General features: G+C 36.4%; 1 protein-coding gene across 1 annotated transcript in view; it reads right to left on the bottom strand.

Moving 5' to 3' along the window:
- LCP2 (lymphocyte cytosolic protein 2) overlaps positions 1-13,823 on the bottom strand; it is a 32,684-nt gene extending 18,861 nt beyond the window's left edge. Inside the window, exons 1-3 of the mRNA XM_074916138.1 lie at positions 13,746-13,823; positions 10,126-10,188; positions 6,493-6,539 (exon numbers count right to left, since the gene is read on the bottom strand). Of these exons, the coding sequence (XP_074772239.1) occupies positions 6,493-6,539; positions 10,126-10,188; positions 13,746-13,823 (188 nt within the window). The remainder of the gene's footprint in view (positions 1-6,492; positions 6,540-10,125; positions 10,189-13,745) is intronic.
- Between the last annotated feature and the right edge of the window lie 510 nt (positions 13,824-14,333).

Here is a 14,333-nt window from a genome sequence, read left to right as displayed (position 1 = left end):
GTAATAGATTCTACATGAAACATCAGGAAATGTTCCGGGGTGAACAGTGCACTGCATATACCAGATCTTTGGGTGAAAAGTGGGTTACAGAACTTGTTTGTGGCTTATTCTCTGTTGTAGAAGAGGTAGAGGAAGGATCTTTCTTCATATTGTGTTTATTTTCAGCTAGAGAAGTAAAACAAAGATCACTGGGTTTAGAGCTAATAATTCTTTTAGTTGAGACCTCCATGGGTGTGAATGAGACCTGAGCATTTGGAACCTTTCTGGATTAAACCTAGGCTAGCTGCTATGAGGATTTATACCAACTGGGTTTTGAGGAAACATTGAAAGGAAAAAGTTGCTCATCTTATCTTGCTGCCAAAAATTAATCGTTTGCTGCTTAAAATACAGTGTGTAATCTTTACTTTATTTGAAATGTTTCAAACCAATGGCTCAAAAGAGGTTATTAGAAGAAAGCAAATTTTAGAATGGTAACACTTTACAAGCAATGTTATTACAGAAGATGGGTGTACTGAGCAGCTCAGTCTGTAGCCATGTGAGGAAGGAAGTGCCAAACCACACTGCTTTCTGAGTTGTGGGAGTGGATGATAGGAGAGGATAAGGCAACAGCATTTGCAGAAAATGTTACTCAGACTTCTCTTTCTCTTTCTACCTCCTCCACCAGACGCTTAGCTTAAAACTGGCAGGAAGTCTAAAATTAAAAAAAAAAAAAAAAAAAAAAAACCAAAAACCAACACATAACCAGCCCCCAAAAGCAGTACTCCAAAACTGTCCTTTGTTTGCCTAACTGCAGATATTGTCATGAGTAGAATCCATTCTACCTATATAAAGGTAGATAGATATAAAGAAATAAGGGACTTTAAGATGGGTGAGAGAGACGGAACTCAGAGTCCTCTAGGACCAGGAAGTTGCGTAGTTGCATACTGAACACTGTCAAGAGCATAGTTTGTGATGAAGTCTTTGCTTTGGCCTTTGAGAAAAGCCTGTTGGGCAGATGCAATGCTATTTTGTTGGCTTCAAAACTGACTGATTATCAATTATGTTCTAAACCTTTCAACAGCCTTTAGAGTCTCATCTGAGAGAGCATGTGTGCACACATTTACCTCCACCCACCGCATATCTTTTTTAAAGAGAAAGGCACCATAGATTTCTTAATTTTTAGGTTTGTACTTTGACTCTTCTGAAAATAGGACTTTCAGACTGTGCCATGTTTGCAGGCTCCAAATGTGTCCCATTCAGAACTCAACACATTTATCATGTTTGAACAGGCAGGTGCAATTATGTATTCTAGCGCAATGATGCTCTTTTTATTACTGGAAATTTTCACAAGTGCTATGGGATATGGCATAAGCTTTCAGACCAAGCCAGCAACCTGCCACTAAGGATAGCCAAAGAGATCAACAGCTCATATTAGTACCTTGACGTACTGAAAAATTGGAAATGTTTTCTCTCAATATAATAAACAATCAGAGCAGCAAAGACTAACAGCAGGGTTTAGATCATGGTTCAGGTATCGACCAACCACCAGCATTATTTAGAAGGAGATCTTTTCTTTTTCTTGTTTATTAATTCTGACCACATTAAGTAAGGCACATTCTGTTGAATGCAATTTAAAACATTTGGCAACACTCACATTTGTTATCCACAAGTATAAACCTTTATGACCTGTGACTGCCAAGTGATAATGAGCAACAAGAAAACCCTGTGTCCCTTAAACTGTATCTTGGCCTCTTGTTTCATTAGATTTATTATCAAAATTATAATTGCACCCTCATAATTAGGTCTGAGTTTCATTTAACACTTAAGACAGTTGTTCAATGTTTGCTCTGTGTAAAATATACCATATCCCTTCCCTGTTCCACCAATATACCACTTACTCTTTCAGGATACTGTGTGTTGGTGGTGAAGCTTTGGGTGTGCATGTTAACCTAGTGCTATTAATATTAACTTAAATGGTTCTTTCATAAGGTATAGCAAGTACAAGAGTAATATGAATGAGCTCAACAAAAAATATAATTGTTTTTAAGAGTTTTTCATATTGTTAGAAAAATGCCAAGCGTTAAGCATAGTGTATGTTTGAAGAAAATGGGTTGCAACTGAGCTAAGCTGTTAATAACTGACAAATTGTTAGGTGAGCCATAATGCAGTTCTTACTTAGGATGACAGCTACATTCATGATAGCCCAATCTCTAAAGCTGATGGTTGTGTCATGATTATTTATTTTAATTTTTCAGTGGGGAAAAGGAGAAAATGTATGTTAGGCATTCCTACTAATAGAATATTTGGCACAAATGTTGCTGCTCCTTAAAGGACTGTGGCAATGTAATAACTTTGGGATAATGGCTGAGTATCTCCTTGGCCATAGATTTCCACTAAATCTGAGAACAAGTGAAGTAGGGAAAAACCCTTCGTGGTCTGGAACCTGGTGGTTGGGTTCCACCACATATAATCATGCACTATCAGGTCTTCAGAGATGGATCATCAGTGCCATGGCAGATCTGTGTAGGTCATGGGAACAGATAGGCATATATCTTTTCACAGAATTGAAACTATGCTTAAATTCTTAAGATATGGTTAGTATTCTTAAAAGTAAATTTTTACCAAGTGATTTAAAGCTGATACTCTGTATCTTCAAATAGAAATTTTTATGTTCAGGTCGAAATGTTATGTGATGGCATTTTTTGTGTAGATGGAGCACTGCCTGAAGCTCGGCATGTGTCCAAGTACTGCCTTTTGAACCAGAGCCTTAAACCAGTCCAAGAATCTCTCCTCACTCCCTCATCCCTATGTCCACCCAAAGCAGTTCAGCTACAACACAGAACTGACAAAGACCAAGTGGCTTTTTCCACCTCCCTCTTGTTTAAAGGAAAGGGTGAAAGTGAAGCGGTGAGTGAGCTATACTCTGCCTTTTGCTTTGGGACTTTATGCCTGAGCTAGACCTTTGATTCTACTGTGCACCTAAATATCAATGAAAGAAATATTTCCATGTTAGATCAAAATACAGCATTAAGCAAAGTTAATTTTCTAAGCTTCTTCCTAAGATTGCTTTAATAGGAACATAAGTGCAAGAGGTCTCAGGGTTATAAAGAGTGACAGCATCATCAGTGTAAATATTCTGAATGAGAGTAAAAACTTCATATTTATGAGAAGCCCCAAATGGAAAAATAGGTTCAAATCTATGGGTTTACTTAAAGGCCTAGATGCTGCAAGGAGAGGGCACGTGGGTTTCCAGTTGTCTAATGCTCTGTTTTGCATAGCTTTATGCATAATTCAAAAATGAGGACAGCTTTTGGTTTTGATCCTCCCAATTACTCCATGACAAAGTCAGTCTTCATTCAGTCTTCATTTTCCATCCTTCACCAGAAATAATGCCCCAATAGACATGCAGGACAGATTTCCTTAACCATGCCAGTAAAGGTCACCTTGTGTACAAGACCTCAGTGTCTCTTACAGGCATACAGGAAAGTCAGGTGGTGACTGCAGACAAGAATGGGAACTGCTGCTGAGGTGAATGGACTGTGGAGTCTGTTATGATCCCTCAAGAAATCTATCTGTGCATTTGCAGGTGCAGTGAATCCTTATCATCCATTAACCCTTTTGCCTGCAAAAGAATTGCCTGAATAAAACTTGCAGGACTGTCTGGATGAGTCAGCCACTTTGATACGGTGCCCTTATATATGTAAACTGCTTAGCAAAGTTTTCAATAAAGTGTTCAGCCTTCTTAATGGAGAGTTTTAAAGATTTTATGAAGTATTTTAATTTTCAAAATAGTGCTTAAATCCTTTTTTGATACTTGAAAATAAGCCAAAAGAAGATTCATGAAGATGTGCACCTGTAACATGGCTAGTGAAGATTAACTTTCAAAATAATAATTCTGTTAATAATAACAGAAGATTGTGGGGATTTTTTATTAGTTTCAGAAAATGGCTCAATATACTTTGTAATGACAACTGTTACCTACATAGGCACTTCAAGATTCTTGAGAACATCACAGAATCATCCCCAAGTAATGTCATAGTTATATTCAAAACCTGATCAGCAGATTTGCTCAAACATACATATTTAGTAAAACCACACTCCCAGCTCAGGAGGTCTATATGGATGCAGGCTGTGGTTTGCAAACCTTGTATAGCTGCAAGCATTGGGTTCTGTTCTCAATACATGTAGGTCAGCATAACCTCGCTGAAGTTACTGGAGAGCAACCTCTCTTGGATATGTGGATTTTATTCATTCCACTGGCTAATGCTGTAAGTGTGATGCTTGATATTTATATTAAGCATTTTTACAGAACGTGCTCAGCTTTTAGCACTGTTGTGAAGTATCAGGTACTAGAACTACAATATGCTAATGTGTATTTCAGCTTGTAGACAAACTCTTCTTACAAGGTGAGGTTCACATTATGATATAAAAGTGAGGTGTGAATGTGTTCTAAGTAGAGGTCAACAGCAAGCACTTTCCATTTTGGTGAGAGCACAGAGTCTCAGTCATGAAATTAATGTTAAAAAAATGACAAGTTCTTCTACCCATTAATTTTATTGTCTTGGGTTTGATTTTGAGGGGGGGGGTTGGTTTTGTTTTTAAATGGCAACCAGTTCTCTTTCCTATTAAAGCTCTAAATTCTCGTTTTAAACAGTGGCGTTACATGGAGGACTCCACATCACACCAGCCTTTTTCCATGTATATTCACAATATTTTAGTGATTGTTTCCCTGTTTGTGAGGCAAAAGTTGAGAACAAAAACATTAATTCCAGAACTTACATTCAGATTTATTAATTTACTTATTTATTCAGTTCTTCAAGTTGTGCACCAAGCTTCACTCTTCTTTTAAAGCTCTTTTTTTCAAGTTCTCTTCTTGTTGAGAAACCCAAAAGATCTGACTAGAAAAGGCTGTTCATTTTCTGCTAGGGTGTTACAAGGTAAGTGGACCGCGAAAACTGAATTTTCAAAACATTTTTAAGATATCAATAAATTAGACAGGAGATAGGAACAACTCCATGTTGTTAAATTTCATTTTAACTATTCACCTTTGATATTAATAACTCTTGTATGCATGTGTCTTGTATGCGACCTTCCGCTGACTTTTTGACTCATTAATTTGAAAGGAAAGCACCACAAGTTCTCAAAATTAGAAGTTTGAACAAGGAGAACATAAGGCAATGTTCTGTTTGGAACAGTTATGGAGGTGACAAATTATCAGGGATTTACAAGCAATGTGTTTTACAGTGTGGTAAGATGAGTTTTTCACAGACAATATGCTGTAACTCTGGTGTCTCAGTCTCAGTAACCGTAGCTAAATGTTGCTTTTAATTGTCAGTAAGTTTAAAAATGCTGAGACATCGGGGCATCTTTTTTTATAACATCTGGGCCCCCTTATTAATACGTCATACACCACCAATCCCTATTATCAGGAAATTTATTGTGTGAAAATATAGATATGTTCTTAAGAAACATGTCATGTCCGAGGCTTTCAAGTTCAAGTCCTTGCATATCTGATCCAAACAGAGGTATCCTGCTGCCCTCAGATCTAGTCACCATCTTACCCATAAGTGCATGAAATACAGACCACACAGGTATTTCAAAATTCTTCAGTATTGTTAGCTTCACCAAAACATCTTGCACAAGTTCTGACACATCAGAAAAGGCAAAGCAGACTACATCCCATAGCAAAATCAAGGTATGCAGAGAGGGAATGAGTGCGGAACTGGGAAATGAGCAACAAAGAAACAGACATGTTGAAACAACTAAATGACTTGAATTCCTTTTTTTTTTTTCCTCCTTACTTTGTTTGGAAGACCATAAAGGTCTCATGGTTGCCTAACCATGTGTCTCATTGTTAGGAACCTCTTAACTTACAGTTTAAATATGTTATCAGAGAACTCATAGCAAAATAAAATCCTTTGTTTTTCACCATGAAATATGAGAAGAAGCTAATTACTCTGTTACTCAGTACTAAATAAGATTATTGTTTTTTCATTTAGTAACTGCTGTGAAATTATGAAAACTATTCAGATAAATACAAAATTTTTCAAGGCCTAATCCAGAAGAGATGAGGAAAGCTATTTAACACTGAACCAAATGTTCCTGACTGATTTAACACCTGCCTAAAGGAGAAGCACATGATGAAAATCGATTGAACTCCCCAACAGTACATACCTGATTTTTTTATTCCTTTGAGTTAGTCAAAAGTTAAGCAGTGAACAGTTAAATCATACTTCGAAGGTAATACTGGCAAAAAAGTTTAACCTTTGTGTAGCTGCTCTCAGTCAAAGAATTTAATGAATGAGTTCTTTAGAACATCCCCCAGAAAGTTTTTTTTGTATTGTATCATTGTGCTTGAGCAGTGAGCATTTAGTTTGGAACACCCTTCTTTTTCTCACAGGACACTGCAATTAACAGGTCTCTGACTAATCACTTGCCTGATATTTCCTATGAGTTTTCCCTGCAGACCAACTAAAATAATTTTTAACATTAAACTGGTTTGACTTTACTTACGGCACTCTGAGTTTGGGAAATTTCTGAATATCATTTTCAGACATGTTCTGAAAAGGAAACACATGGTACATATGACAAAATTGTTCATGGAACACCCTGCAGCTTACAGAAGCTTGCATATTTAAAAATGTGGCATGAAGCTTCAACTGATAGGAATATAAAGCACATAGAAAAACAATGCAAGAAAAGAGCCTTCACATCCCATGGCTCATAAGTGAAGTGAACTCATTTTTATAAAAAATACTCTCTATACTTTTTCTGTTTTGCTGGATGTTGTTTTTTACTTTATGTTGCTGCCAGTTGTATTAATCTAGCTAGGAGGTTAATAAACACCTTGTATATTTGTTTACACACAAAGGACTTCAACAAAACAATCACATCTGACTTCAAAGAGAAGTATTTCTGTAGCTAGAATGTTTTAATGATAGCTTGTTAAAAAGGTCTGTAAGGAAAAGTAAAATCTTAAACCAGCTCTTACCAGATGAGAGTTAGGTAAATTTGTTTTGTTTACCAGCAGATGAGCTATTCTTCCAAATTAATTTCAAAGTAATGGGGTTCTGTGCAAAGTTAAGTAATTTACTTTTCTGATTTGGTTTCTAATCCAGTTCTTTATTGATGTCTATTTTTACATTGACTTACAGGCAAGGTTAAAATCCATCCCTGCTCTGCTTCTGAAAAGAACTTGAAATAAAACCCTCTTCTGCAACAGCTTTCTCCCCAGAGATTGTCAGAGATTCTTAAGCTAAAGCGAGTGAAAACACAGTAAACCAAAAAATTCCAGAACTATTTTTAAGTCTCTGGGGTTTTTTTCTATTTTCATTCTCTTGCTTTCTGGATATTGCTTTTTCTTGTACATTACCATCACCTAGCACACAGGAAAACATATCCTTTGTGTATTTATTGTTAAAGAAGTCTCGAGATACTGTAAGTCATCTTGGTGGACAATGTCAATTAATAGAGAGCTACATCCTGGTAACATCCTGTGGTACTGATTACAGGTGTGGGTTCAACGGAATATGCACGGTCTGCTTGAAATCATCATCAGTGGCACTCTTTCTGACAATTTTGGAATTATGCTTCTCACAATGGATATAAAAGGACAGAATATTTCAAATGCTTTTTAAAAGACTTGTGATTTTAAGGCAATGTGAAATGAAATGTTCTTTGTAAAGGGTTGTTTCAGGTAGGGAAGGCAAACTTCTACCACAGACTCTGATTTTATACTATTTTGCTTCACATCATTTTAGTACAGCTAAAAAATATGGCATTTAAGTGACTTCAGAAACTAGATATTTTGAATTCATTCATGTCTGCATAGTGAAATTAGGCAAAGTTGTGCATGATTGCAAAGTTTCAGGGTAAAACTGCAAAATTTTAAAGTAGAGCACAGTTTGCTGGAGTTTTGTGCTAAGAACCTTATCGGTAAATCACAGTATCTGTAAAATCACATGTTCTAGTGGATATGTAGCTGAAAAACACCTTGGACTTAAGAGCAGCCTTGGCAGCCTAACAAAAATCTTTGTAGAAACTGGAATGGGGGATGAGAGTGTTTCTCCCCCTTTCAACCATAATATAACAATCAGATTGCAGATTACTTCTGACCCAAGCTGAGATGCACTAAGTCTTGAGAGCTTTACTGATGATCCTTAGAGAAAGTCAGCCCTTCTCTTCTTCCACCATGTGCAACTCTAAGTTTAGGCCAGATTAGTGCATTATGAAAACTTTCCAGAAACTGTTTTGTGTGGTTAATCACAAGCTTCACCAACTCTCTTTGGAACATGGATGATAGTCTGGTTCTTTCTGTCTTTCTTACTGCCAGCAAAAAGAAGGTTCCAATTACACATTGGTTCACAATGCTATCAATGATTTTCAGGACAGAACAAATCCTATCTGTGTTTTCCAGCACTATTTTGCCTCTGGGAATAAACTCAGTAGTAAAACACAGAAAAAATGTGCTCCCTTTATAGAAATGTCCTGCAGGATTTACTGGAGAATCTTAATTTTTTCTAAAGACTTTTTAAGTTTCTCTCTGGAATTCTATTTTGGTGATAAACCTGACAAATATGATGGGTTTAACTCTCATAAAAGGACTAAGTTGCCGTTTTAAATATTAGAGAATTTTGTTAGAGTAAGTTACATGAAATCCCTCTGGTTTTATTCCTACTGCAACTGAACTGGACTATCCTTGTGGTAGACTTTGAAGAAGAAATGTGACTTTGAAACTAAGATCTTATTCTGATGAATAAGATAGCAATATTTTCATAGCCAGGTTTACCATATGTATCTGATAATAGATACAAAACCTGCAAACACTCAGTCTAACGGTTTATTCTGTGTGAACATAATTTGGAAGTTTCCAGTAACATAAAATGTAAAAAGATATTTCTTAGAAAAAACATTCATACGGAGAAGCACTTTTTCTTTCAAGATTGCATTGTACCCTGGAATATTCAACTTAAAGTCTCCTTTTGTTGTTCTGGTTAACAGGTTCACTCTTTTGCATTATGCAATTGACTAGTAGGTCTAAAGCTTATAAAAAAGTCTCAGCAGATGTGAGCTGCTGCTTGCTTACTTAATAGAAAAGCATCCTTGAATCTACTAGGATGCTTCTGAAGAAATGCTGCACCCTGAGCTATGTATTTACAGAAACACTCTGGAAGTAATTAAAAAAATACAAAAATCACTTAGGAATCCCACAGTTATTGCTCTTGTTATTTGTACCTCACAAACTTCCAGTATTTCATAATGCTTTTAGAGCCAGAACTCCCACTCCAGCCGCAGATCCTTAGTGCTTGAGCTAAGGAGAACCTCTTAAGGTTTAGTAGGATAAATCCTATCACATTACATCTGAATAATTCTGACTCCACGTAGTAGGAGGGAGGTGTAATATTCTATTCCTGCAAAAGGTGTTTGAAAATTTTTGTGTTGCATTCAATGAAATGTCAAAAAGCTTGATACATTAGGACAATAATAAATAAGAAGGCTTTAGAAGAGGTATGCGTAGATTACCCTGCTAAAACCAATTACACAGGGTGTGTATTGAGGACCTGAAAGCAGTAGCTATGTCAATGGAAGTTGTCAGCTTTTCTAAAGTTAAGCCAAGTTGTTGGGAAAGCCTTGAGCAATGTTGATTTGAACTCACAGGGACTTTGCTTACTAGTTTAGGTGCTCTTAAAATTCATTGATTTCAGATATTGTTGCAGAAGAAATCTAATTTTAACTATAGAGGTATGAGATAATGATTACAATAGGCCAGTCATTCTGACCAGGTCTGCTTCTTTAGCAGGAGAGGACAATTAATAAATGTGAGTTTTCTGTAGTTAGTATTTGAAAACAAGCACTTCCTGTAAAGGAAGAGATGAATTCAAGACAAGGTTGTGGTTTTATAACTTGCCTGTCAGTTTAAAAAATACTGAAATATATGCATATTAAACAACATGCTTGGGTTCTCAGCATTCCATATTTAAAGCAAGATGTCTGGCTGATTTTAGCAAAGGCGTTTACTTCTCATTTTTATACCTCAGTAACCATCTGTGAGCTAAGTACTTTGCATCTGCCAATGCAAAGTAAGGAGGTGTCAAAACAATCACTTGACTGGAATTTTACAGGCAGGAATTTTACAACTCTACTTACCAAAAACCTTTGTCCATTTATGCTGTGCTTTCTCACAACTTTCTCACAGTCCTTATATTTTAACTGTCAATGAAAAGGAGATGATTATTGCACCCTTAATTATAAGAATGGATTCAGACACTTAGACATATGACTAGCTTTTAGTAGTTACCCTTTTGTATGCTAGAGCCTGTCTAAATGGCTCATTTTATTCTGTAAACATGGATTTTTAAGACAAAGATTCTTCAGTGGACTTGAGGATTTAAATCCATTTAGGAACATGTAATTCATGACATTTAAAAACCATCTCACAGTTGCCTGGCCCAAAGAAATATTTGGAAAATTGATAGTTGTGGTACTGACTGGGATAAACAGTTGCAGAAAACAGGAAGTACAGCAAAAAACTTAGCATCTTGGCCCTGATCCCAGTCACTGAATTAATTTCTGTGAACCAAAACCTTCCTCTTCTGGATGGAAACGGCACTTGTTATTCCTGGAAATTATCTAAAGTATTTGGAAATCTTTTTCTTACAATATTATATTTTACCATAGCATCTAGGACGTGTATTTTATAAGGTGATCATGTACATAAGACAAGAAAGCTCCTGGTCCTACCAGGCAAAAATTTAACAGTGATTTGTGGGACTGACTTAGGGAAGAAAACCAAACCAAACCAAACCAAAAACCGTAGCCACATTTAGCAAGACACAAGTCTTAAATATTTCCTGCATGTATCTTAAGGGTTTTTTATGTGAACAGTAATAGCATAATGTGAGAACAAGCTTGTATTTTAATCTGGCTAGAATGCATTTTTAATATTTCAAGTTGATCAAGACCAGAAGGAACCCACAGAGCAGGCAGACAAAGTGACTTTCTGGAGCTTTCAGTACAAAGGAATGGCTCTGGTCCTCCCTGAAACTTTAGTGAAAGTTATATAAACAAATGATCCTGTGCTGCTGGGAGAATTCCCCTAAAGCAGAGAACAACTTATAGGGAGCAATTCTTAGTTCTATCCTATTTATTCATTTTAAGGAGTAATCTTGTAACTTGGTGTTATATGAGAACAGATCCTGAGAGGATCTAAACAGCTGAGAGAATATTTTTAGGAGCCACCTTCAGTTACTCATATGCAGAAACAGACCTAACTCTGCTAAATATTTTAGGATACGAGTTAAGACTTTTGTACAGACGGAGGACTTAAACTTGTAAATAATGTCTCTTTCATACAGAGTATTATCATGACGTTACCAGCACAAGCCTGTATGCAGCAATGAGCAACTGCAGTACTTGGTAGAACACATCAGTGTGACTGAGACCTAACCTCACTCCTAAAGTAATTGATGAAAAATAACTGTTTAGCTATTAAGAATAACCCTCGGGATGTTAAAAACATCTTTGCTTTTTCTAAAAAAAATTTAAAGTCTTTAGAAACTATCTAGGTTCTTTATTGGTCCTTCCCTATTTTTAATGCATGGTTTGGTTCTTTATTGGTCCTTCCCTATTTTTAATGCATGGTTTAAATTAACATAGGCTTTAAGTTAACATACCCAGAATCATAAATTAGATGTTATTACTGATAAGTATGAAGAATTCTTCTTTGACAGAAACTGAGGACTCTATTCATGCCAGTAATATATCAGAGTATAGTTACATAAATTACTGATATGTATGCTGGCTGAATTTTGCTACTATGAAGGTGTAGGCTAACAATAAATTGGTGAAAATCTTACCACGCTGCCCTGTGTCGTGACCAAGCACTTCAGGTGAGAGAAGATTTGAATATGATTGTCCTTTGAAAATCATCCCACAATTATCTCAGTTTAGGAGGAGAAAAAATTGTTTATCCCTCTTGGACTTGAATCCTGGACTTTGAACATATGGCTTCAAGCAACATATATTAGTCTGATGCAGATAAAGCATTCCTAGGGTATAACATTTGACCCTTTAATGATATGTGTGAGGGAAATTGTATGAGTTTATCTGGGGTGAAGATCTCATCAGTTATGGTAGTTGCCCAGAGCTGGCTGACTTAGGCTGACATTATTATTTTACACAGATTTCTTAGATGACTTCAAGAAGCTTTTGTCCTGATTCACCTGATCAAAAATGGAATGCCAAGATTACCTCTATCCTGGGGTGTATCTGGATCAGTAGAGGGAGGTAGTCAAAAATAAATGTAACTGGGCCCATTCAGTTATGATACAATTTACAGATAATCCTTTAATCACTGTTAAGAATATCATTATCAACTCTTTGAGGAAGCCATTTCCCTTCTCAGTTTCTTGGATATGGTGATCCAAACCACCATGCACCAGTGTTGTAATGTTTTTCATATTTGTCTGAAGTTGCCTGTTGGTAATGATCTCATTTGTTCCCTCCCCAATTCTTCATTTCACTTTTCTGTGCCACTAATCCCTGCACCCTAAAATTAGAGGTTTGCAAGTAGTTGGCAGTTTCACTTCTCTGGAGATTTGATATACATAGACTTTGTGTTTGATCTGCTTGTCTTTACTAGCTAGTTTTGTACTGTAGTATCAAACTTGCCTCAACTCCCTAAATAAAACTCTTACTGAGCTTTAGAATCTGTTGAAACAATAGAGTTTGCATTATTTCAAAATAAAGCCCAAGATTTCAGGTTTTACAAGTCTTGTCTGTCAGCTCACTTGAAAATGAACTAGCTATGCTGGCATTACTTGAAAATCTACCCAAATCTTCTGATTGATCTGAATGTTAAATTCCAGGCAGACAGTTCTGCACTTTGGGAGGAAGGTATTCAGTTGCAAGGGAGATGGAGCAGGCGGTATTTGTGATGTGAACTGAAAAATGAGCAATTTACAGAGAACACACAGAAATGAAATTTCACTAAAATTGTCCCAGTTACACATTCCTGTGCAAATACAAAGGTGTCAGCATTGCTCTGCAGAGGATATGTATTGGCAGCGAATTCCTTTATTGCCTTTCAAAGTGTTTATTCAGTGTGGAAACTCCTTTGCATTGTAAAATGAAATTTATAGATCGTCACAAGTGAAAAAAATGTCAAACGAAACAGAAGGTCCTAGCTAACATCTAACACCCTAGGTAATGTCAGAAAAAGTAACAGTGACAAGGAAAAAGGGCTAAGTAGTAATCTTGAGCGAGGAGTTTGCCCAAGAAGTTTTAGAATAAGGAAGTCAAACCAAAAAGCAAAAGGTTTTTCCAACTGAGCCTAGAACAGTTAGGATTCTGTGTATCCACAACTGTTAATTTCCTGGCTGGGGTCTCATGGATATGATTAGCAAAGACATTCAGAGGCTCATTTGTGAGCACTGAGCAGTTTGAAAAAAAATATATCTCTTCTGGAAATCACTGAAGACCTAGAAAACTTGTAAACTTTACACATTAATGCCTTCTACAGCTGTTAATATATCATTGTAGTTAAGTGTATATTTTCTCTGAAAAGTTATGAGCTTCTCATACCCAATTTAAAACACACTTTCAAGATTCATTTATAGATTTCACTGGCTAGTTTAGCTCAGTTTCTTAACTGTCCATGGTTTTGCTTTTAGTTTTGCAGCAAGCTTTACCCGTTATAAAGATATGTAAATTTAGCTCAAACATTACAGTAGTTTGTTCCTCCATCATACAAACATGGTTAAACTTACCGTCCTAAAATATTCTGCTAAATCATCTGGGTTCCATGTAACCACATCTGAACGATAGGGAATATTTCGTAAATCCATCGTAAATTTTCTCCTCCTGGCAGTTAGAGAGTGGTCATAGCAGTACAATCGATGAAACAGCCATATATTCCTTGTGTATGACCACCTCCAGTGTGTCCAGCAATTCCTTGCCTAATACCCAACTTCTTCTGTTTAAGACCTGTTGTTTGAGGGGTTTTTTTAATATAGAACTACGTTGTTAGGACATCCAAGAGAGATACTGCTTCCTCTAATACAAAATGGTTTCTTCTCAGAAAAGTTGTCAGCTAGTCAGCCTTACCACTTCCTTTGTCTGAATATAAATAAGTAAACAAGGAAGCACAGCAAAGTGTTGAAAATATTCTGCCTGCTACATATAAGTGAGTTCCTATGGACCCTATTTGCTTGTACCTGCATACATACATATTTATGCATTTACACACTCAATACAGTATAAAAATATTGGCCTATTATCTGCATAGACACTGAATACTGCTTCTGTGCAAGTCTAGCCCAGGCAAGCCCCCTCCAAAGAAGAAAGTATTCACCTAA

The sequence above is a fragment of the Athene noctua genome, chromosome 12, assembly GCF_965140245.1.
Source record: "Athene noctua chromosome 12, bAthNoc1.hap1.1, whole genome shotgun sequence".
In the NCBI taxonomy this organism is placed as follows: Eukaryota; Metazoa; Chordata; class Aves; order Strigiformes; family Strigidae; genus Athene; species Athene noctua.
Note: the sequence above shows the minus strand (reverse complement) of the source record. Positions and strands in the feature narration are given on the sequence as shown.